We start from the raw sequence: 22,604 nt of genomic DNA, 5'->3' as shown, positions 1-22,604 counted from the left end.
CCTAACAGTACTTGTTAATGGGATCCAGATGTTTGAAAATCCAGATACAAACTTGCTTTAAATCTCTCATCCAGTTGACAGCCTCAAAGGACCTTGATATAAATGGCATATCCGAACATAATGCATTACAACAGGACCCATTATCACACATACTTTGGCTACACAGGGGATCACATCTCAATGCCACGACGCACATGTGTAAACCCTCCAGTGCAAGTCTGGTAGTAAGTAGTAGGCTGACAGCCGGTGCTTGTCTCTTGCCCATCACAGAATGTCGCTTGTGTAGTGTGGGCATGACTTTGCTTTCTCCATCTTCAGTGCTGTTTAAAAGCAACTTAGCGTAGAATTATCCAATACACACACACACACGCACACACGCACGCACGCACACTCAGAGCTGCAGATCAACAAGTGTTTGAACACTAGTAAATGCCAAGTACTGTGTTCTAAGCATTGAGGATAAAACATGGATGTTCCTCCTGCCCTTGAGGAAATTACAGTCTAATGGGAAAGACAGACTTGAAACAAAGAACCACAAATAATGAAGAAAATAATGGCTCAGACGTAAAGTACTATGAACAACATATCAGAAAGTGTAACCTAAGAAACCTAAACCAGTCTGGAAATGTCACAAATCCCCCCTCTTCCCCCACTGAAGAAAGGATGTTTAAACCAAGATGGAAAGGATGACGAGGATTTTTCCAGAAACAACGATAGAGATATTTACAGCATGGCTTATTTGTGGAGACGAGGAGATGCTTGGTCCCTTGCCAGAAACGACTCTGAAATCAAAATGGTAGTTGGAAACAGGTGATAATTCTGATCGGTCAGTCAGATACTAAGAGTTGGGAGGATGTTGTGAACAGTACTTTCACGACGTTCAGAGTTATCAGGAACAAAAATGTCCCTGGGCCCCTTAGCCCCAGGAAGGCCGCCAAGCAGGGTGGCCACCCACTGGCAATCAGGACCTGAGAGAGAAAGGCGACTTCCACAGGGCTCTGGCCCAGCAGGAACGGCAGATTGTCTTCAAACAGGGGGACTCCAAAAATGAGCAGATATGTGGAGAATAACGGAACCAGGCTTCTTACTACCGTCCGAGAAGAAAGTTACAAATACGCAAAGAGGGAAAAGGAGAATGAATGTGTGATGTTAATTGGAATTGGAGATATTATGAACTCATGACTTTCAATATATATAGCTCTAGAAATGTATATAGACATGAGAGACAGAGCAAGAGAGAGAGAGAGAGAGAGAGAGAGAGAGTCTATTTCCTAACTGTCCACTGAAAGAGCCTGAGAGCAGGGATTTCTCTAGTACCAAGGAGAATTTGTGCCAAGATCTTTGCTTCTAAGTATTGTTCCCGGCGTGCCTGAGCGGCACAGGGAACCACTGTGGGTGGTTCGAGCCCATGAGCGTTGGGATCTGTGCTGATGGTGCGGAGCCTGCTTGGGTTTCCGTCTCCCTCTCTCTCCGCCCCTTCCCCGTTTGCTCTGTCTCAAAAATAAACAAGCAAACAAAAAAATAAATAAGTAACATTCCCCACTGAAAGGAACCTGACCTACCCGGCTATTACGGGACTGAAGACGAATACAAGATGAGCCTAGAATGTCTTGTGCCACAACCAACCAAAGTACTCACAGAATGATGGGGCCATGTCAAAAGGACACAAAGCCCATGTAAAGAGGCTCTCACTATGGAACAATATGAAGGATGAAATAATGAATAATTGAGTAACAAATAATTACACGAAGTAAAATTTTAGTAGTCCATACTAAGAGAGAGTGAGAGAGAGGGAGGGACATGGCAGCTCTTCCTTATAGAATGCCTACTGAAAAACATAAATGGAATGAGGGAATTTTAAGAATCACCTTTTGGCAGGGGTGCCTGGGTGGCTCAGTCGGTTGAGTGTCTGACTTCGGCTCAGGTCATGATCTCACAGTTCGTGAGTTCGAGCCCCACGTCAGGCTCTATGCTGACAGCTCAGAGCCTGGAGCCTGCTTCGGATTCTGTGTCTCCCTCTCTCTCTGCCCCTCCCCTGCTCACATGCTGTCTCTCTCTCTCAAAAATAAATAAAGATTAAAAAAAAATTAAAAAAGAATCACCTTTTGGCAAACATCATAGGAATAATTCAGGCAAGAAAACATTCATGGACAATGAAACTCATGGGCAAAAGCAGGATGAAAAACCGGATAATCCTCAAGTCTCAAAACAGCTCCACAAAGAATATTTACTGATGATAAAGGGAAAGGAGAACTTACTAGTGGAGAGGCCAGGAACATAGCACCTTAGCCAAGAGATCAAAATCAACATCCCCAGTGCAGAAAGACATCACGAGCCCCCTGGTGGGATGCCGTGAGAGGGGCATCGCTCTGTGTCTGTGATATTCCTGCCAAGGATGACTGACCTACCCTCACATGAGCAACTGCAGGCAAACCGGCAGATCCAAACAGCCGAGTGTTCTATAAAATAACTGGCTGCTGGGGCACCTGGCGGCTCAGTCGTTTAAGCAGCCGACTTCCGCTCAGGTCGCGATCTCACAGTTCGTGAGTTCGAGCCCCACGTCAGGCTCTGTGCTGCCAGCTCAGAGCCTGGAGCCTGCTTCCGATTCTGTGTCTCCCTCTCTCTCTGCCCCTCTGCCGCTCTCACTCTGTCTCTGTCTCAGAGATAAACCTTAAAAAATTAAAAACTAAAAAAAAAAAACTTTAAAAATAAAAAGATTAAATAAAATCACCGGCTGCTAATCTTAAAATACTTTCAAGTCTTGAAAGGCAAACGATGACTGGAGAACTGTTCTAGATTGAAGGAGACTGGAGGTGGGACAGACCAAGTGCAGTGTGATATTCCGGATTAAACTCTTTTTATGCTAAAGACATCGTTTGGACAGTTGCTGAAACTTGAACAGGGTTCTCTGGCAGTTTTCACTTCTTTGTAAGTTTGGAATTACTTTAAAACAAAAAGAAAAAAAGGTACAAATTTTGGGGGCACCTGGCTGGCTCCATCAGTAAGGCATGTGACTCTTGATCTCAGGGTTGTGAGTTCCAGCCCCACAGTGGGTGTAGAGCTTACTTTAAAGAAAAAAAAAAAGTACACATTTAAAAAAATAAGTGTTCTAAAATTTAATTAAAACGTAAACCTTGGGGGCACCTGGATGGCTCAGTTGGTTAAGCATCTGATTCCTGATCTTGACTTAGGTCATAATCTCACGATTTGTGAGATCAAGCCCTGCATCTGGCTCTGCGCTTATAGCGTGGAGCCTGCTTGGGATTCTCTTCCCCTCCCTCTGTCTCATTAAAAAAAAAAATAATAAACTTAAAAAAAAAATAAACTTCTTGGACAGTAAATATATGCAAAAATGTTCATTCCTTCTGGAAATGAAAGGTTAATTAAAGCAGTGTCAAGGTATGATTTTATACCTGATGGATTTTTTATTGTAATCGTGTTTATCTATATATTGGTTTGCTTTGTAATATGATAGCTAGAAAGGGTTTCCTCTTTATTTTTTTAAAATTGTTTTCTTACGTTTTTATATTTGAGAGAGAGAGACAGAGAGCGAGTAGGGGAGGGGCAGAGAGACAGACACAGAATCCGACGCAGGCTCCAGGCTCCGAGCTGTCAGCACAGGGACCGACGCGGGGCTCGAACTCACGAACCGTGAGATCATGACCTGAGCCGAAGTCGGATGCATAACTAACTGGCTGAGCCATGCAGGCGCCCCTTTATTTTGTTTTCTAAGCACTGTTACATAAACTGACTCATAAACTCATAATGTTTATCAAAACTCTATAAAGATTCAATTATTCTCTCCACTTTACAGAAGTAATTGAGGCTTAGGGACATAAGCAGCTTGTCTGAAATTACACAGTAAAGTGGTGTGTGAGCCCTGGCAGCCTGACCCCCATGCCTTTAACCTCTGTTGTGATCTCCTGCTTTGCACATGCATCCAGGGCTGAGGTACCCAAACCTGGTACAACCCTTTTGAAGAACAAAGAAGCCAAGGAAAACCTTTATGCAGAAGAGCGACATAAAGATGTTCTCCATAATGGCAATTTTTTAGATGACCAATAGATAAATGGCTAAAATAATTATGATCCATCAACTTGATCGAATCCTCTACAGTCATTTAAAAGTGATAATTATGGAGATATACGAAACACAGGGAAATGTCAATAATAGAAGTTAAAAGATTCAAAGCATACGTACACTGGGAAGTATGCAAAAATTATGTGTGCATAAAAACAAATTAAAAAGTAAAATTCAAAAATGGTAATAGTGGTTAGAAAGTCATGGGGCAATTGGTGACGTTTTTCCTTCCAAATATTTTTGATGGTGTTTACAATCAAAAATAGCAATCAAACACTCCCAAAACACATCCCAGGAACAAATGCAAGGATTCTTTTCACATCTTCTCGCAAGCTTCTTTCTGGAGGAGGTAGGTGGTGATTTTGTCCATTTACATGAGAAGTCAGTAAATTTTTAAACAATTAGAAGGCAACAAAATAATATACATGTTATGATTCAATATCACATAACGCACACACATCTAGATGGACGTAAGGTAGAATATCTATCGTGGCTATCTCTGGGTGGTAAGATTATAGGAGATTCTTTTTTCTTCCTTATACCATTTTTGAACTTAGTGTTATATACAAGTATTCATTTTTAATAATACTTGTTAAAAGATCTGTACAGGTAAACTATCACTAAACTAAAATGCTTTAACACAATCTCGGTAATCAACTCCGTAATTTCATCAGAAAAATAGGACAGCTCTCCCATATTGTTTATTCTACACCCAGAGTTTACTAATCCTGCTTTTGACTAGACTCATCATATAATTACATCTTCTGCTGGTTCACAATTATATATCTGATGGTTATATATCTTCTGCTGGTTCAAAATGATCAACTGAGAATATGTCTATCTACAGTTCATTTAAGAACCCCGTACTTATGCACATAGATCACTGACCAATGAATTCCTATCAAGAAGGAAATGCCAGGGGCGCCTGGGTGGCTCAGCTGGTTAAGTGTCTGACTTCAGCTCAGGTCATGATCTCACAGTTTGTGAGTTCGAGCCCCCCCCCCCCCCCCACTGGACTCTCTTCTCGCAGCTCAGCGCCTGGAACCTGCTTCGAATCCTATGTCTCTCTCTCTCTCTCTCTGCCCCTCCCCTGCTCACACTCTGTCTCTCTCTCTCTCAAAAATAACTAAACATTTAAAAAAATTTAAAAAAAAAGGAAATGCCATTCATCTTGACTTTATTAAAAGGATTTAAATAACTTTCCGCAAATAATACTTCTTACTGTGAACTTTAAAGCCTAACAGAAAAATACAAGCTTAGAAAGCTAGTCAAATTCCCCAGGAAGAGAATGATAAGAAAAATAATCCTAAATTATTAGGTAGAAATATGTGGTGTTAGCAGCAAAAATGAATCATTACTTTTCTTAAGTACTTCTAATACATTTTAAGTGTTTTATAAAAGAAACAGATACAATCTTGGTGAAATCTGAACATGGCTAGGAGACTGAGAAAAAGCAAAGATCAGAAGTCAGGAAAAAAAATGAATAGAAAAGTAGCAAAAATCAGAGTCAAAATTTAGAGTCCCTTAAGGGGAAAAAAATAATTCCATGATAGGATGAATTAGATTCTGAGTAAATTTTAAACCTAGCATAGTTAAGAAATGTCCGTAGGAATAAATACTACATAATAATGATCATGACATCTGCTATGAGGGTGTCAGGGCTATTAGGGAAGAAAGGAGAATGTTACAGGGCAGGAAAAAAACAAAAACAAAAAAACAGTTACATTCGAAACTATTAACTGAAGCTCTGAAAAACTAGAAGCACTTTGTAGTTTTGGTTTTCAAATTTAGGCCTGTATGAAGGAATGGATGTTATCAACATCTTGTGTGCACTATCATAGGAATATTAAAGTGAGGATCCAAGGTGAGAAAAGCCCTGAGCATTAGAAAACAGATTAATAGGGGCACCTGCATGGCTCAGTCAGTTAAACAACTGACTTTGGCTCAGGTCATGATCTCATGGTCCGTGAGTTCGAGCCCCGTGTCAGGCTCTGTGCTGACAGCTCAGAGCCTGGAGCCTGCTTCAGATTCTGTGTCTCCCTCTCTCTCTCTCTGCCCCTCCCTCGCTCGCATTCTGTCTCTCTCAAGAATAAGTAAACATTAAAAGAAAAGGGAGAAAAGCCCTCAAAAAAAAAAAAGAATGAAAACAGATGAATATATTCATTATCTCAAATTTGATTGGCTAAAATTGATGGTCCCCAATCTCATCCTGGCATAAGTGTGGATCAGGGATAACTCATCACATTTTTCTTCCTCTCAGGAGTTATTAAATAGCATACAGAGACAATGAAGCCAGGCCATCCCTCAAGTCTCCTCTCTCCGGCCTGTGCCACGCATGATTTTTATTCTCTAAAGCCATTTCTTCCTCAAAAGAGCTCACCAAAGTCGTCATCCTTCCTATCAGCAGCCCCACTGGGCTCTAGTGAGTGACATCCAGACATTTAAACTCAAAAGCTGCTTCAGAAGGGAGTTATTAAAATTCAAATGAGCTGGGCATATTGAAGAAGAAAACACTCGTTTGCATGCACACCTCCGCATTTGGCCACCCCATTTAGACCCATAGAGCAGGGTCTGGTTTTGTTTTTGTAAATGGGCTTCGGAGGCGGAGGTCAGCCTCCCACGGCCCCCACTCCTCTGGGGTCATCGTTAGTAATGTGTAAGGCTGAATAGATTTTCCTCTGAATCTAGTCAGCAAACCTGACAAGAAGGCAGCCCTCTCCCACAACCTGAAAATGCCCAAAATCTGATTGGTAGCATGGCATTTTTAATACTTCATTTATCTGTCTGAAAATAGCTTTCAGCAAGATTACAAATCACGTCACTGATGCCAGCTCCACCTGATTTTTCAATTTTAGAGCAGAATATTTCCTGTTGTGCCTTGACTGTGTAACACAGAAATGTTATGTTTGACCAAGAATTTCCCACAGGATTCAGAGAAAATTCATGTCTGCTAAGAAATATGGATCTGGGAGTCAACATGACATTTTATTCACTAGAAAAGGAGTATCTGTCATTTTATCTTAAGAATTTTTATTTTATTTCTCATGGAAATATCTCACATCATCATCATTTAAAATTTTTATAAGATACCAGGGAGCAAACTAAGAAAAATGAGCCAAAATATGTATTCCAAAAATTATTCTAGCCATGGAAATTTAGACGCTCCTTTAGTAAGAATTCAATTTCTTACTAATGAAGACATCTCTATTATGAGATCTAATATAAAGAGACTTAGTTTATGATGATATAAACAGTGAACTCTACATTATGTGTAATATATTACATGACTATATCCAAATATATTACGTACAACAATGACATAACTATTTATCTATTTTTCATAAGGGTATACAAAAGCAGTTAGACTAACTCATGACCCTAAAATAATAGTACAATCTCTTGAACTCGAGGAAGCAAAGGAATTTATCTCTGAACTATGAAGCCAGTTGAAATCTGGCAACTCCTGGGATTACTGTACCCGGTGGGAAATCAGACGACATGACCTTTTTAATGTCCTTTCCAACAGTAAGATTTTACTCTTCCCTGACCTTCATTAATCAAACTCGCTTCCTCCAGATTTCTTCATTTGAATTTAAAAACTTTTTTTTCCCCTAAAATTGGAATGGTTTTGCCCAGAATGACCTAGCCAGGCCAGGCAAAAGAGAAAGTAGCAAATAGTATCAATGAAAGAATATTACATCAGTGAAACGGTTTCCTAAGCCAAGATATTTTCTAGTGAGATACATTTTCTCTCACAGCATTGAAGAGTATGTGTATCAGTAAAGAGCGTTTATTTTTAAGACTTATATGGCATTATTCTGACTTCAGTCAAAAACAGAAGGCACTTGGAGCGCCTCAGTGGGTTAGGTGTCTGACTCTTGATTATGGCTCAGGTCATGTTCTCATGGTTTGTGAGATCAAACCCCACAATGGGCTCTGTGCTGACAGAGTGTAGCTTGTTTGGGATTCCCTCTCTCTCTCCCTCTCTGTCCCTCCCCTACTCGTTCTCTCTTAAAATAAATGAAATAAACATTTTTAAAAAAGGCACTCAATCTCTGTCTTCAGGTTGCTTGTGCTCTAATGTGGGTGGCAGCAATAAAGGACCTCAACGGGACAAGGCACCTGGGTGGTTCAGCCGGTTAAACATCCGACTCTTGATTTGGGCTCAGGTCTTTGCGGGATCCAGCCCCACACTGGGCTCCACGATGACGGCACAGAGCCTGCTTGGGATTATCTCTCCCCCTCTCTCTCTCTCTGTCCCTCCCCCATGCGCATGCACACTCCTTCTCTCCAAATAAATACACATTAAAAAAAAAAATCACAAAAGAACAAATGTTTGTGGAGAAAAAGAACACACGCTAAAATTAGGAACTAGAGCCAGTGATCCCAACAACAAAGACTGATCATTCAAGGTTCAGGGAGAAGGCGTACTTCCTAGTCAGGTCCCAGGTGTGTTTCCTCTTTTATGGTCACACCCATTCGAAATCGACAAGAAAAGAAACATACATTCATATTTTTGAAAAAGCCAAATGAAAGTTTAAGGTCTTCACAGATTCCCTGCTCCCCGCCCCCCCCCCACCCCCACAACCCCCAAGGTCAAATACGATTACACAGAGTGTATGTTTACATACCACCTTAGCGGAGTTGGTCTCCTGGTCATTTCTGTTGCAAAGATGGTCTCGCAGAGGAAAATAGCCACTCCTTCAGATTTGTTATTAATTCTACAGAAGCAGGCTCAGGGCACACAAACCCACTGCGTAGAAAGAGTGATAAAATTCGAGAAACATGCTCACTTGCCTTTTTTTCCTCCTGTAATGAAGAAGCCAATGGCTGCTCTAATAAAACTGCTCTCGGGCAAATAGCTATAGTCGGTAGGAACTGTGGAGACAGAAAATGATCAAATTAACCAGTGAACTCGGTGGGACTAATGAAGGAAAGATAATGATCTCATGCTGCCATATCAACCTAGAGATAAAGCGGAGATGTTTATGCCATTAATCTCAGCACAATACTCTGTGGTTGCAACTAATTCTATTAGATTAAGTGACTGGCCTTGAAGTAATCACTTAGGCTACGCAAGCAAATCTAAAATGGGTGGTAAACCTAATAGAGACTGAAAAATCACAGGGGATGAAAACTTTACTGATGCAGTTAAAAAAAAAAAAATCCTTTCCAGGGGCGTCCGGGTGGCTCAGTCAGTTGAGCGTCCACCTTCAGCTCAGGTCATGATCTCATGGTTCATGAGCTCGAGCCCCGTGCTGGGCTCGATGCTGTCAGCACAGAGCCCATTTCAGATCCTCTGTCTCCCTCTCTCACTGCCCCTCCTGCACTTCCACTCTCTCTCAAAAATGAAGAAACATTAAAAAATATATATCTTTTCCACATGTTCACATCAATGAGCCCCGTCCAGTTAGCCTCAGCGTCAGCAAGGAGTCTGCTGGGCTTCGAGGCTGAGACTGCCATGCTAGGAGCAACTTCAGGACATTCAGAATCAGATATATGAACCATGGAAATACAACAATCAGTAATAACAGCGGCCCGTCTCTTACTTCATAAAGCAGGGACCTCTAAGTGACCAACACGTGCGAATAACCAGATGTGGCTGCTGACCTGGAACAGTGAAGCAGTGACTTTTATGCTGGTTGAGTCTGGGGAGTTTCCTAGATTCTTTTCCTCCCCATCCCCCATAATTGTTTCATGAGATGGTTTTCACCGCAACAAATGGCTCGACTGGAAAATTCCAACAGGAACATGCCGCTGTACTTTTCCAGACACACAGTCATTTCGTTTCAAAGAACCCGGGTAGAAGATGATTCACTGCCACCTGACTTGAGTATATGTGGGCCAGAGCACGTAACCCATAACGTAACAATTAAAAGTCTATGTAAAAAAGCAAAAGCCTGACGGAAACTTGCTATTTTACCAGGGCATTATGAGAACACTGCCCTTCAAAACCAGCATTACCTAAGGTTTCCGCTATGACTAAGTTTTTTTTTTTTTTTTTCTTTTTTCCCCATTTAACATGACAGCTTCCGGCTGTCTCGAGTTCATTATATTGGGAGCGCTGCAGAACCATGTCCTATTTCTATAGCTAAGGAGTGATTGAAAGCGAGGGAAACAGTAATTACAGTGCTACATGTTCATGGTGATGCTGTCCGCAGACTACCTGTCAGGGGATACGCGAAACTAGGTTTTAATGAGAAATCTTTGGTAGCTAAACCTCTCTGGCCTGGGTCCAAGAGAGCCAGGGGGTCAAAATTCTATAAAGAGCAAAGAGCAGATTTAGGTCCCCATGTAGTGCAGTGATGCCTTCCTCGGAAAACCTCCAAGTGCAAACATACATTAGGCAGGTGAGAACTGCAAATATTTTTTTACTGCTTTTCTCCAAAAAATGGAAATAGAAAAGGAAACAAAAAGCTCTTGTTATGTTAAGAGCTAGGATTTCAATTTCAAGGCCAAGTACATACACACCTTTGAATGTACTTACCCCACTATTTTCTTAAAAACAGGGGCCAGAAGAAATCCAGTCATATATGAAGAGGCTTTCAGTGAAACTGGAGTATTACGCAAAGTGTAACTCCATAAAGTAAAAATAAAAAGAACTCTCTTCCAAGCCTCAAGGACCTGGTGCCTACCCCTAGATTTGTCACCACGCTAACGCCACTTGGAAGTCACGTAATCTTTCTAAGCCTCAGCTTGCTTTGTGAAATACGGGGTTAGGCTGAATGTCTAATCTCCTCTCTGAGGGAGGCAGAGAGGAAGAAGGACGAAAGCCTGGGCTGGGGAAGCCAAGCGATGGCAGGTCAGCTGCGTCTACAACTTACGGCCACGTGATCCTGAGCAAGCCAGGAAGCCTCTCCACAGAGCATTCTCTCCTGATGTAAAATAGGGATGGTAACAGCTACCACTTACGGTGGCTGCAAAGATTAATGCTCTTAACAAAGTACATGGCCTCCAGTCAGCAATCCCTCCTTCCAGCTCCAGTGTTCTAAGAGTCCAGCCTTACCGGAGGTCCTACTTTGACTCGAGGACAGAGTAGACAGATGAAGATGGCCCAGAAGCCAGAGCGCATTTGACTGAAGACCAATCACTCCAGACACGCTGATGACCTATGGATGGAAACGTGACAGTGCAATGATGGGGCAAGATCCAAACTCCACTTAATAAAAGGTCACTCATAGAAAGTCGTTTATCTTTAACGAGGTGGTAGCTTGTCTGGTAATGACAAGCTCTATGACAAGTTGTAAGGTCACATGTGTAGTCTTCTAAACCCTGGACATACAGCTGATCAACAACTATTGCTGAATTAACGAATCAATCAGTCAAACATGATAGGAGGTAGCATTGGTGGTCTCAGGTTTCACCGAGTCAGCTGGTCTCAAAGGAATATTTTTAAAAAGGAATAAAAGTCCCGAGAGTGGGGGGAAAAAAAAAAAGGTGTTAGTTATTTAAGAATAAAATACCTTTAAGGATGGAAGGAGATGTTATTTTGTCCTCTAAGTAATGTTCTATTACTGCTTTATCACTCATCATAAGGATTTTATTCAGTAAGAGTTTTCATTTATCGGTTTTTCTCCCAGATGGAGCAACTTAAGTTTCAGCATAATTCTTTTCTTGAGAATTGTATTCGTACATTGAGAGAGTTTCTTCTGTTTAGAGATTTATGTTTGCTTTAAAAATTTTTTTTTGAATGTTTATTTTTGGAGGAGAGAGAAACAAGAGCGTGAGTGGGGAGGGGCAGAGAGAGAGGGAGACACAGAATCCGAAGCAGGCTCCAGGCTCCGAGCTGTCAGCACAGGGACCAACACGGGGTTCGAACTCACGAACCGCGAGATCATGACCTGCGACCAAGTCGGACGCTCAACCGACCGAGCCATCCAGGCGCCCCAGATTTATGTTTGCTTTTAAAAGCACAAATCACTAAAACTTGTTTATGTGGTAGGTGTGATAATCAGCTGTATTTTACAATAATGAGAAAAAGTATGCTAAATGAAAAGACTACTTGAAAAGGCCATCTACAAAGTTCTATATGTACTAAGAACGCCAATTATGCAAAGGAACTAAGAATTCTTGAAAAGATTTATGACCAATTTTTACAAACACTTGCTTCGAGTTGTGAGGACCATCAGTGATATTTTTTTCAGCTTCTTTCATTCTGTACTTTCACATTCGAGGCAATGAAATTAGTACATTTTTAAAAGTAAAAATCTTAAAATATAAAATCATTTCTCAGCCGATGAACAGACTCGTTCTCTAGCCAAGAATGCTGACAATGATTTACCCAAAGAGTTTTATCAGTTACATGTGAACTAGTGCCTCTTGACCATTCTACTTCGACACGGGCCCTTCCTTTGGTCACCCTCCATTTTATTTGTCCTTAGGACCTAACACTCCTTGCAGGGTCAGGTTTTAAGTTTTAAAGGCAACCAATTCGAACTCAAGTTAGCTCAAACACGACGGCTTTTTCTCCAGAGGCAGTGGGTGTTTGTTGGCAAACGCAGGGGCATAAGCCACTCTCAAACGCTGCTTGGACTCAATGTGAATGACCAGAGATCTCCCCATGTTTCAAGCAAAAGTCTGTATCATCAGAGCAAAAGGGAATATCCATTTTCCCATCCACGGATTTTAAATCCCTCTTCTCACCTGAGTTACAGTTTTAATGACTTCATTAAGTCTGGCTTGAAAATGAGAGGTCTGGATGGCTTCTGCCTTCAGCTGAAAGAAAAAGAAATACCCACTCCAACATTCCCCAAGAAGTAAATGATGGTATTCGCAGTGTATGAGCTATCATCTTCTAAGCTATGCTATAATTTGCCATTGCATCTTTACATCTCAAAAACAAAAGCTATGGGCTCCTTGAGGGGAGGGCACAAGCTGTATTCATCATCAATTTCCTGGAACCAGTTCCGTAGCACTCACTTAACACACCTTCACTGTACGGACACGGGTGCTCCTTAGAATTGTTAACTGAAACATACATGTGTCCACTGTGGACGTAATATACTAGATAGAAACTTAAACATCACAGATACAAAACGGAGTTTCTTATGGATGACTTAAATTTCTGACGATCTGGTCACTTTTCTCGAGCAGGGAACTTTGTGGAAAGCACATAAGCTAAGTTTAATTCCTCTACACCGGATACAAAAAGGGAACAAATCTCTAACAACAAATTCTTAACCCAGAGCGATTTTCTATACATCAAGGCACTGAAAAGCCCAGTACAACCATTACTGTGACCATGTATTCTGTCCTTAGCATACTGAGATACTGGGCATGCTCCTCTTGCCGTGGCTATGTACACATTCAGATTCTTCCCTTCTTTTGTTGTTTTTACCTGCATTACATCCCCTTCAGAGCCCACCAAGGCCACCATGCCATGAAGAGCTGCAAGACAGAGCATTGTCGGAGTGCCCTGGAAACAAAGCATCAGATATGTCAAGAGGCAAACGGTCCTTGGGTTTGAATTCTAAAAAAACCTTTTCTATCACAGAGAAATACGGGTCAAAACGGTACTAAATTTGTAGGGTCAACATAACCCGTATCCCTAAACCAAAAACGGCAGCAGACTTGAATAAAGTAATAGGTTGAAGTTATTAGATCACAGGCGGCTTCTTGTTGGTTTTTATTTTTCAAAACCCCAATGCGCCTTTAAAATGAAAACACTGAGAAAGTAGCCTCTTAAAAAAAAAAAAAAAAGCTGTCATAGTTGACAGGATAGATCATTTATAAGGGATTAAAAGTTCCTGCATCTCTTTTGTTTGAAATTGCCTATTCTTTTACTGTTGGGCTGTGTACCTCAGCAGCACCTATAAGTGGCCTAATAAAATAGCTCTTTTTTCCTTTATAAAAATATAAAATAACATGCAGGACGTGACCTCCTACCTCTGTCAGAACAATTCTGATCCAGGCAGGGAGCAGCCGGTGGCCCAAGTCCTCCGCTTTTCCGTGTCCACACACAGACAATCCGTGAACCAGGTTTCCTAACGCTAGGGCAAAACCTGACGTCTGCATAAGCAAGGGAAAAACAAAGGGTAAGGAAACAGAAGAAGAATGGAGCGGATCAGGAACTCGATAGACAGCAACCAAGCACTTCTAGGGGCTCCCTTTCCTACTGACACCTTCTCCTGCCATCTGAAAATCAGAGATTTGCAGATTTTTTTTTAAATCAAGACTTCTGGTTTGCAACAGAAACTGCAGTCTCACTAGGGAATTCAGCTGCAGTGAATGGTTTCTTTTAGGAAAGTAAGACCGGACTGTTACGAGACTTGACTCAAATGATCCAAATTTTCTGAAGGAATTAGGGTGAAAATACCAAGGTAGATCATGCAAGCCAAGTCAACTCCCAAACAAGAGGAGAGAAAGTCCCGAAACGAGTACAGCATATGCAAACCTCCACGTTTTGGCGTTGCAAGACCTATTCTGGATTTAAGTGCGCAGTCATACGACCGTAAAACAGTAACAACGCAATATTAGCTAATAACCAGCAAATCCTGCAATAATTCACGATGGCCAAAATCGAGACCATGGGAAACCTATAAAAATCCAAATGGGGAAGGAGCACTTTTTTTCAATTTAACTGTCGTAAAATATACATAACATAAAATTTACTGTCTTAACCACTTTTCGGTGTAAGTTCAGTGGCATTAAACATATTCACACTGTTGTGCCACCGTCACCGCCATCCATTGCCAGAACTCGTTCATCCTTCAAACTCCAACGTTATATCCCTTAAATAAGAACATCCTATTCTCCCTCTCCAAGCCCCTGGCGGCTACCTTTCTTCTTTCTGTCTCAGTGCTTTTGACTACTCGAAGTATCTCGTGTAAGTGGAATCACACAGTATTTTTCTTTTTGTGATTGGCCCATTTCACTTAGCATAATGTCCTCAAGATTCGCCCACACCGTGGCATGTGTTCGACCCTCCTTCCTTTTGAAGGCTGAATAATATTTCAGAGGGAACATTTTAAGGGTATTTAATTTAATTGGCAGGTTTGTTTTATTTTTTTTAATGTTTGTTTTTGAGACAGAGAGCAGAGAGCAAGTGGGGGAGGAGCAGAGAGAGAGAGAGAGGGAGACAGAGGATCCAAAGCAGGCTCTAGGCTCTGATCTGTCAGCACAGAGTCCAACACGTGGCTTGAGCCCACGGACTGTGAGATCATGACCTAAGCCGAGGTTGGAAGCTCAACTGACTGAGGTACCCAGATGCCCCTTTAATTTGCAGGTATTTAAACTGTCACATGCGTATCCGGTCATGAACAGGGGTTCTCTGCTTTGAATTTGCTGAGGTTTCATGTTATCAGAGTCCTCTGTGTATTTATATCTTTACAAATTGTTATCGCTAGCCTAAACTTCCCCTAGCCACATGTTTTAAGATTTTATAAATATAGAACAATACATGGGGAGAGAGAAAAGTCTTTCATACCCAAAGAACATAGAACATAAGGAGAGAAAAAAAGACACTTCTGACTGTTGGCTAGAGCAGTGACAAGAGAGAAGAGTTAGAAGTTCTTTAGTTCTGGGCACACACACACACAAAAAAAAGCCCCACTACAGTCCAATTCTGAGTTAGTCAAAATTAGGACTCAGCAGCAACAGGAGACCCCAAGAGAGTTGTAATCACGGCACGCATTCCAACCTGTTGGTTGTTTTCTACCAACAGCTGAAGCTTGTTCATGATATCTTCAGCCTCGGTAGCCTCAATGATTCCGGCACTGAATGCTGATGTACATACACAGCTGAGGGTATAGGCAAGGACCTAGACGAAAAGACAGCGGAAAATGTTTCTTCATGAGTGCAAACAAAAGAACACAAGTCGGCTGACACTGATGTTTTGCCAAACTTCTCCCCGGGATAAGGACTGGATTCAAGGACACCAACCATAGACCGGGCACCGTTCCGCTGCCCAATTCACGTGTCCCAACAACGTTAGGAGGTGGGTGTCACGATTCCTGCTTTACAGGTACGGACTTTGAGGCTCAACTACATACAGCTTGCAAGTGACAGAGGCGAGATTCAAACCCGGGTCTTTGGACTCAAAATCAAAAAGTTCCATCATGATCTCATGGGAGGACACAGCATGAATCAACAGCAGAGGCAGATTTTTATCCCCAGTGAATGCTAGCTTCTAATAGCCATGTGCTCTGATCCAAGGCCAAGAAGGAGAGGAAATCCAAAGAAGTTAAAACCCTGCTGCATTGGGGCGCCTGGGTGGCTCAGTCGGTTAAGCGTCCGACTTCGGCTCAGGTCATGATCTCACGTTCTGTGAGTTCCAGCCCCGCGTCGGGCTCTGTGCTGACAGCTCAGAGCCTGGAGCCCGCTTCAGATTCTGTGTCTCCCTCTCTCTCTGGCCCTCCCCCGTTCATGCTCTCTCTCTGTCTCAAAACTAAATAAACGTTAAAAAAAAAAAAGTTAAAAAAAAAAGACAACCCTGCTGCATTAAGACTGTCTTTTAGGAGGAGTGGGGCATAATGGACCAGGCACATGGATTTTAGGGTCACATAAATTGTGTAAAATAGAGGTAATACTACTTCCCACAGAGCACCGGGGTGCTAATTTAATAAATCAATGAATAGATAAGTAAACGAATATATGAATTAATTATAAGTAAAAAAAGCATGCTGGGAGTCGAGAGCACGCACACTCAGGTGTATGTCCCCAGTCGACCATTTCCGGGCTAAGTAACTTGGGGCGGGTCACTCGATCTACGTTTTGCACATCACGGTTCATCATCCCCTCCCTGCTGCCTCCCACTTTCCTCTTGAAGCCCTCCTTTACAAAGATGCTGTTAAGGCCCGGTGGAAAGGTTCAACTCCCAACCGTGGTCGGTACGGCGTGAAGAAAGGAAGCCGTTTCCAAGGTAGAGGTTGGATAATAAAACATCAGAGGTGGGGAAAGACAAAACTGCCTGCTCAAGCCTTACGAATGGAAACATCAAGGCAGGCCGACGCAGCAGTTGTAAAAAACCTTGCCTTCCTTTCACTAATCACGTTGCCCCTTGGTGGCAAAGTTTCCTCCGTGGGCTTACAAAAAAATACGTGCTTTCAGCCCGTGTTCTGCCACTGCTTTCAAAATGGAAATGCGGCGCCTGTGTTGGAACAAAACTGCGACCCTCCGTGCCCCAAAGAAATTCACCGATTCGACAAGTCCCATTGGGGAAAGCGAAGGGGCCGAGCAGGGAAACACAGCAGCCATTATGTAATTCATCAATGGCTCCCGGGCAGGCCTGGAGAAAATAGAATCTGCTCTAATGAGACAGAGAATCCGGCCAGGCCAAAAGGTCGTCCCCGGGTCCTCCCAAAGCAGAACACAAGGCGGTTCAGCTTCACCTGGGCACAGAGACACGCGCCTCGGACGGTCGCTCGGAACGCGGACGACTCGCGCAAGCTGCGTCACACAGGCCGCAGTTGTGCGTAGTTTTGCGCCGCGACAGAAAAATCTTTTCGTGAAGTGTGGTAAAGGGAATTTCCTCAATGATTTTTCATGCTGGCTGACACGAAGAAAGGGGAAAAAAAAAAAATCAAATGCCTTTTCGCTCTGCAGTTTCTTAGGCTTCTTCCGGGCCATCTTTTATAGTCACATTTGGCTGGAGCGTAATTCTAAATATCTCCATTTAACCTTCCTGCGGAAATCGGAAATCGCAGCTCTTCTTAGAAAGTGCCTTCTGGCGATGCTGACTTAGGTTTTTGCATTCACTAAAGGCTCTTATCTTCTATGCCACATTTAAGTCTGAGTTGATTTAAACAGCTGCACAATTTGAAACCTTGTGATCTAACATAGGTTGTTTGCCACTCAGATTTTTCTCCTTATCCTGGCCAGAAACTGAGGAAGAATTTAATTTCAGGGTGACCAAAACATGAGAAGTAGAAAATAAGCAGCAACAGGAAAACAAAAAACAAAGGGAAGAAAGCCGTCACTTCTGGCTCCTACCTCCTGAAATGTTCTGCTTTGGCTCCCACTGTCATCCAGGTAGGTAGACAGCTTCCGAAGCGATGCTGCCACATGAACTCGAGACTCCATTCGGCTGCTGTGGCTCATGAGGGACAGAACAAGTCCAACTCCCAATATACAGCCCGTGCTTGGATGCAAAGAAAAACCAAAAAAAAAAAAAAAAAAACCCACAAAAAATGAGGTGTTAAAATCACCAGAAACCCACATCACCACTCTTCACTTATCACGCGAGTTTATACTGCTCTTCAGCCTGAGGTGAGATGGCTGGCTTCTAGATCCGCTGCCTGGGATATAAGTGTGCCCCACGAACCACAACAGGTGCACCCACCGCCCCCCTCAAAAGGAAAACTATATATTCAAACAAGTGTCCGTGGCCCGCGTTAGTGCTGTGTACCCACTGGAGAAGAACACACGAAAACATGAAATAGGTTTCACTTAAACTCTAGGCTGAGGTAGGAAGACGAATAAAAAGCCAGGTGAAAGCAGCTCTACGTCTACCCTTAGAGAAATGCCGTGGTCCTCTGCACCCTCCCTCTACGTCCACATATTGAGTGCACCATGATTAACTGCATGGGAGAGAAGACTCCGTCTCAGGATGCGAGCTGAGGACATCTAATAATGGGGCAGGGGGCGGGGGGGGGGGGGACGCATTGCAAGGCATGATGATGAGCAACTAAGTGCTTCATGTTTCCTAGTCAACATCCACAAGTGGAATTTCGTCCTTAAACTATGTATTTGTCTGTGCACAATGACATTAGTCCTCTTCTCCCCTCTGATCCCTCAGAGTACCACTGGGTCAGAAGAGAAAATGGACAAATGACAGGCTTGTCAAAAGTTGCCCCATGTGACAATTCAATTGGAATCTTGGGCTTTGTGCCCCAATTCTCGTGAAAGAACACATATCCATTTGAAGGAAAAAAACAAAAACTGTTCTCCCGGAAAACTTCTGGTTAGGATGATAAGATCATGCAGCTGGAGGGCGATTTTCTACTTAAGAAGAAGAAAAAAAAAGGTTTTGGTCATCATTGTGTTTTGAACTGAGGAGATGCCGAGTGTTTCAGAAATCATCCCGATTCTGGTTTGGCTTGCCTTGCATGGTATCTGCTGCTTAGGACGACGTTCCAGGGCACTTCTCCAGTAACATGTTTCACTGCCCGTATGCTCTGTCAGTTTGCTCTCATATAGTAACTATACTATATAGTATATATATATACTATATATACCTCTCTCTATATATATAAACAGTATATATAAACACCTCTTGCAAACGAAGCATCCACATCTGATAAAAAGACACCCAAGAGGAGAGAGACGCTGCAGGATTTGTTCAAGGCCATATGGAGAGTTTCCAGCAGATGACGGCCAGAAGACAGAGGTTTTGGACTCCCAGCCTTCTGTTCCATCTGCCCAATCCCAGGCCCCTCTCAGTGCCCCGTATGATGCCTGGATGAAATTGCTTATGAGAAGGCACCCTATCTAGAGCACGTTATTCCAGGTTCTATGGCGTTAACTATCTGGCATTAGGAAATCCTTTGCAAAGAAGCTACTGCAGTAATAATCCATCATTACTCAGGCAGAAGTGCTGTTACAGCTTACATGAACTTAACAACTAGCTCAACTAGCATAATGCACTGCCAACCCGTTAAATCAGCATCTAACATCTGAACGCTGCGTGCTTTTGAGACAAATCATGTTTCTGAAAGAGGAAAGGCACTCTTCATTAGTATGGATTTATAGTCCTTGTTTCTATTTAGGATCAACAGGGAAGGTTTTTTTTTTTTTTTGCTTTTGTGTGTGTGTGGGGGGGGGGGGGCTATCTTTCTATACCGATGCATGTAAAAATTTGACCAAATTAGAATCAAAGATAGAGTTAGACAAAATGTGATTAAGGGACACCTGGGTCGCTCAGTCAGTTGAGCGTCTGACTTCGGCTCAGGTCACGATCCCCTGGTTCGTGAGTTCGAGCCCCGCGTCAGGCTCTGTGCTGACAGCTCAGAGCCTGGAGCCTGCTTCAGATTCTTTATCCCTTGCTCTCACTCTGTCTCTCTCTCAAAAATAAACAAACATTGAAAAAATTATAAAAAACTAAATAGCAGGTATCTAAGTCTTGCTTTTGGCTATTCTGGGCATGCCAAAAACCTTTATCCTCTGGACTGAATGAAGTTCCTCTTCATCCTGAAGCATACGGGCACAAAGGCTTAGAAAAAGACATCCTGGTTTCTAGCTCACATTTGCCTAAATATTATCACAGCATAATTATTCTTGGGCAAGGTTATCATTAATGATTCTATCCATTGCTACAATGGTCGATGCCTGTTGTCATGTGTGAATCCATAATCTAACTATGTATATCAGTGTGCCAATATAAATATGCTACAGTGTATGCATCTATTGACCTCCTAAACTCCTTCTACTCTGTCTCATTTTTCCAGCATGCACCAGGAAGGCAGTCCTAAAGCTTTACTCCCGATGTTTTCTTCTGATTTCCAAATTATCCATATTTTAATGAGCTTATTTTTTGTCCTAAGTCTTAAAGATTCTTCTAGGTGCTTAGGTCAGCATTTCTACACATTTACCTCATTTTAGCTTCCCTTTGATGTGTTTGCCAGCTCTAAACCAAGAATGACTTGGGCAGAGGTAGCTTTCACAGCTTTCTCTCCAATGAAAACAAAAAGGAGTTCCACAGTGGTGCCTCAGACAGATAAAATAAAAACATATTATGATATTAGGTGTTAATTTCAGGTTTTGGAATTAATAACATGAATCTCTAAGAATACTAACAAACGATAAAGAGAATTTAAGTTGTAAAATCATATGCCCTATTATGTCCTGATTTACTTGAATCTCTTGTTCAAGCATACTAAAATATCACTGGCAAAAAGAAAATCTACAACTTAAAAGCTGTGCAATTCTGCTATGGGTGTTGCTATACCAAATGAGATATAAAGATTATCATGACACATTTTTTCTAAAATTAACCAGATGAATCTTCAATTCCTTACTTTATTGTGGGCACTCCTGCAGATTGAGTACGAGGCCATCTAATAATTAGTTCTAATAACAGTTAACATTTGTATAGCGCTTTGCCCTTTACAAAGTGCTATACAAATGTTATCGTATTTGTAAAAGCTCAATAGTAATTAACCAATGCTCAGGTCATTGATGGATGGCAGGACTCCTTAAGGCTGGGAGGACTGCAATGGCACAGTAATTACCACTAGATGGCAGCAAAATGTAAGCGATTGGGCCACGAACACCGACCAGACCAGGTGCAGGGTTCTCTCAGCAGGGACGTGTCCATTAAATCAAGGAAGCGTGGTGAATTTGCTCTGGGTGAATTCTATCACTTGAGGTAGCACGCTCCCAGATCTGTTAACTACCCCCTGGTAATGCTTCCACTATTTCACTTGAGAGAGAACGGCCCTAGACTCCTGAATCTCATTAGACAGGGGAATACTTTATGCCTGGGCCTAGTTAGAATCTCTCTCTCTCTCTCTCTCTCTCTCTCTCTCTCTCTCTCTCTAATAGTGAGACACACCCATATGTTAAAAAAAATAGTAACTACCATACTATCAGGTGTCAAATCGCTTTCTTTCTACTGAAATGTGTTCTCCACACAGAACTAGGCAAGACAGAAAAATGGCTTTGAAGTACAACACCGTAGGCTTCTCCCCCAGCTCTGCTACTTACTATGTGACCTTGAACCAGTCTATTTGAGACTCATTTTCTTAATCTATAAACCAAAGCGATGAGTATTCCTGTTTTAGTATCAATGTTTAGACTGTCACTGGGGCTTCATTACAGGAGAAACGGGTGTGAAAATGCCTAGCTACCTAAGCACTAACAGCCACAGAGCATCAGGAATGACAAAATACTAAACTTCTTTAACTGTAGGAAGAACAGGAGTTTGGAGAAGATAGAGGGAGAAGTTCTTGAAGGATCTGGGCTTTTAACTGAACTCTCTGAAAAACAAGCAAGACTTCACTGAAGGACAGGACACTTCTAATGGCTCTATTCTATTTAATTCTGCAGCATTAATCCCTATCTAGGCCCATCCTTCCCTCTCCCAAACATGGTTCATCATTAAGGAGGTAAGAATCATGAAAGAAGAATGAAATAAGAATCTTATCAATATAAAAAGTTAACTTTAAAGTTAAATACACTTAGACATAGGAGGTTTTTATAAGCATAAATACCCATACTGTGGACAATTCAGTTATCTCTATGGTTCCCCTCACATTGAAACAAACTTCCTGCGGATTAGTGGAGATAACATGTGAAAGTTGCTCCTGATTGTTCCAACTGGCTGAAAGCCTGCAACATATTAATGCATAAATGTGTACCCCAATTTTATAATACCCTGAGCTACAGCCATGATGGATACCTGTGGGAAAAGGTAGGACTGGGGTGGGAGGTGGGCGTGGGGAGAGAAATGTATCTTACTCCTTGGTTGTAAAAGGCAACACCACCAATACATGGATTGGACTCAAAAATACCAATTCTTCATCAGACCCAGCAACACTTAGATGGCCCTATCCCTTCCATTAAATCATTTTTGACATTCAAGAGACTTC

General features: G+C 42.1%; 1 protein-coding gene across 2 annotated transcripts in view; it reads right to left on the bottom strand.

Moving 5' to 3' along the window:
* FOCAD (focadhesin) overlaps positions 1 to 22,604 on the bottom strand; it is a 316,407-nt gene that overhangs the window by 35,872 nt on the left and 257,931 nt on the right. For both annotated transcript variants that reach the window (XM_030294286.2, XM_030294287.1), the window contains 7 exons: positions 18,010 to 18,157; positions 15,719 to 15,838; positions 13,966 to 14,088; positions 13,418 to 13,495; positions 12,724 to 12,795; positions 11,087 to 11,189; positions 8,878 to 8,958 (listed from right to left, as the gene is read on the bottom strand). In XM_030294286.2, coding sequence (XP_030150146.1) covers positions 8,878 to 8,958; positions 11,087 to 11,189; positions 12,724 to 12,795; positions 13,418 to 13,495; positions 13,966 to 14,088; positions 15,719 to 15,838; positions 18,010 to 18,157 — 725 coding nt within the window. The remainder of the gene's footprint in view (positions 1 to 8,877; positions 8,959 to 11,086; positions 11,190 to 12,723; positions 12,796 to 13,417; positions 13,496 to 13,965; positions 14,089 to 15,718; positions 15,839 to 18,009; positions 18,158 to 22,604) is intronic.

The sequence above is a fragment of the Lynx canadensis genome, chromosome D4, assembly GCF_007474595.2.
Source record: "Lynx canadensis isolate LIC74 chromosome D4, mLynCan4.pri.v2, whole genome shotgun sequence".
NCBI lineage: Eukaryota > Metazoa > Chordata > Mammalia > Carnivora > Felidae > Lynx > Lynx canadensis.
This window is presented reverse-complemented; position numbering and strand designations above follow the sequence as displayed.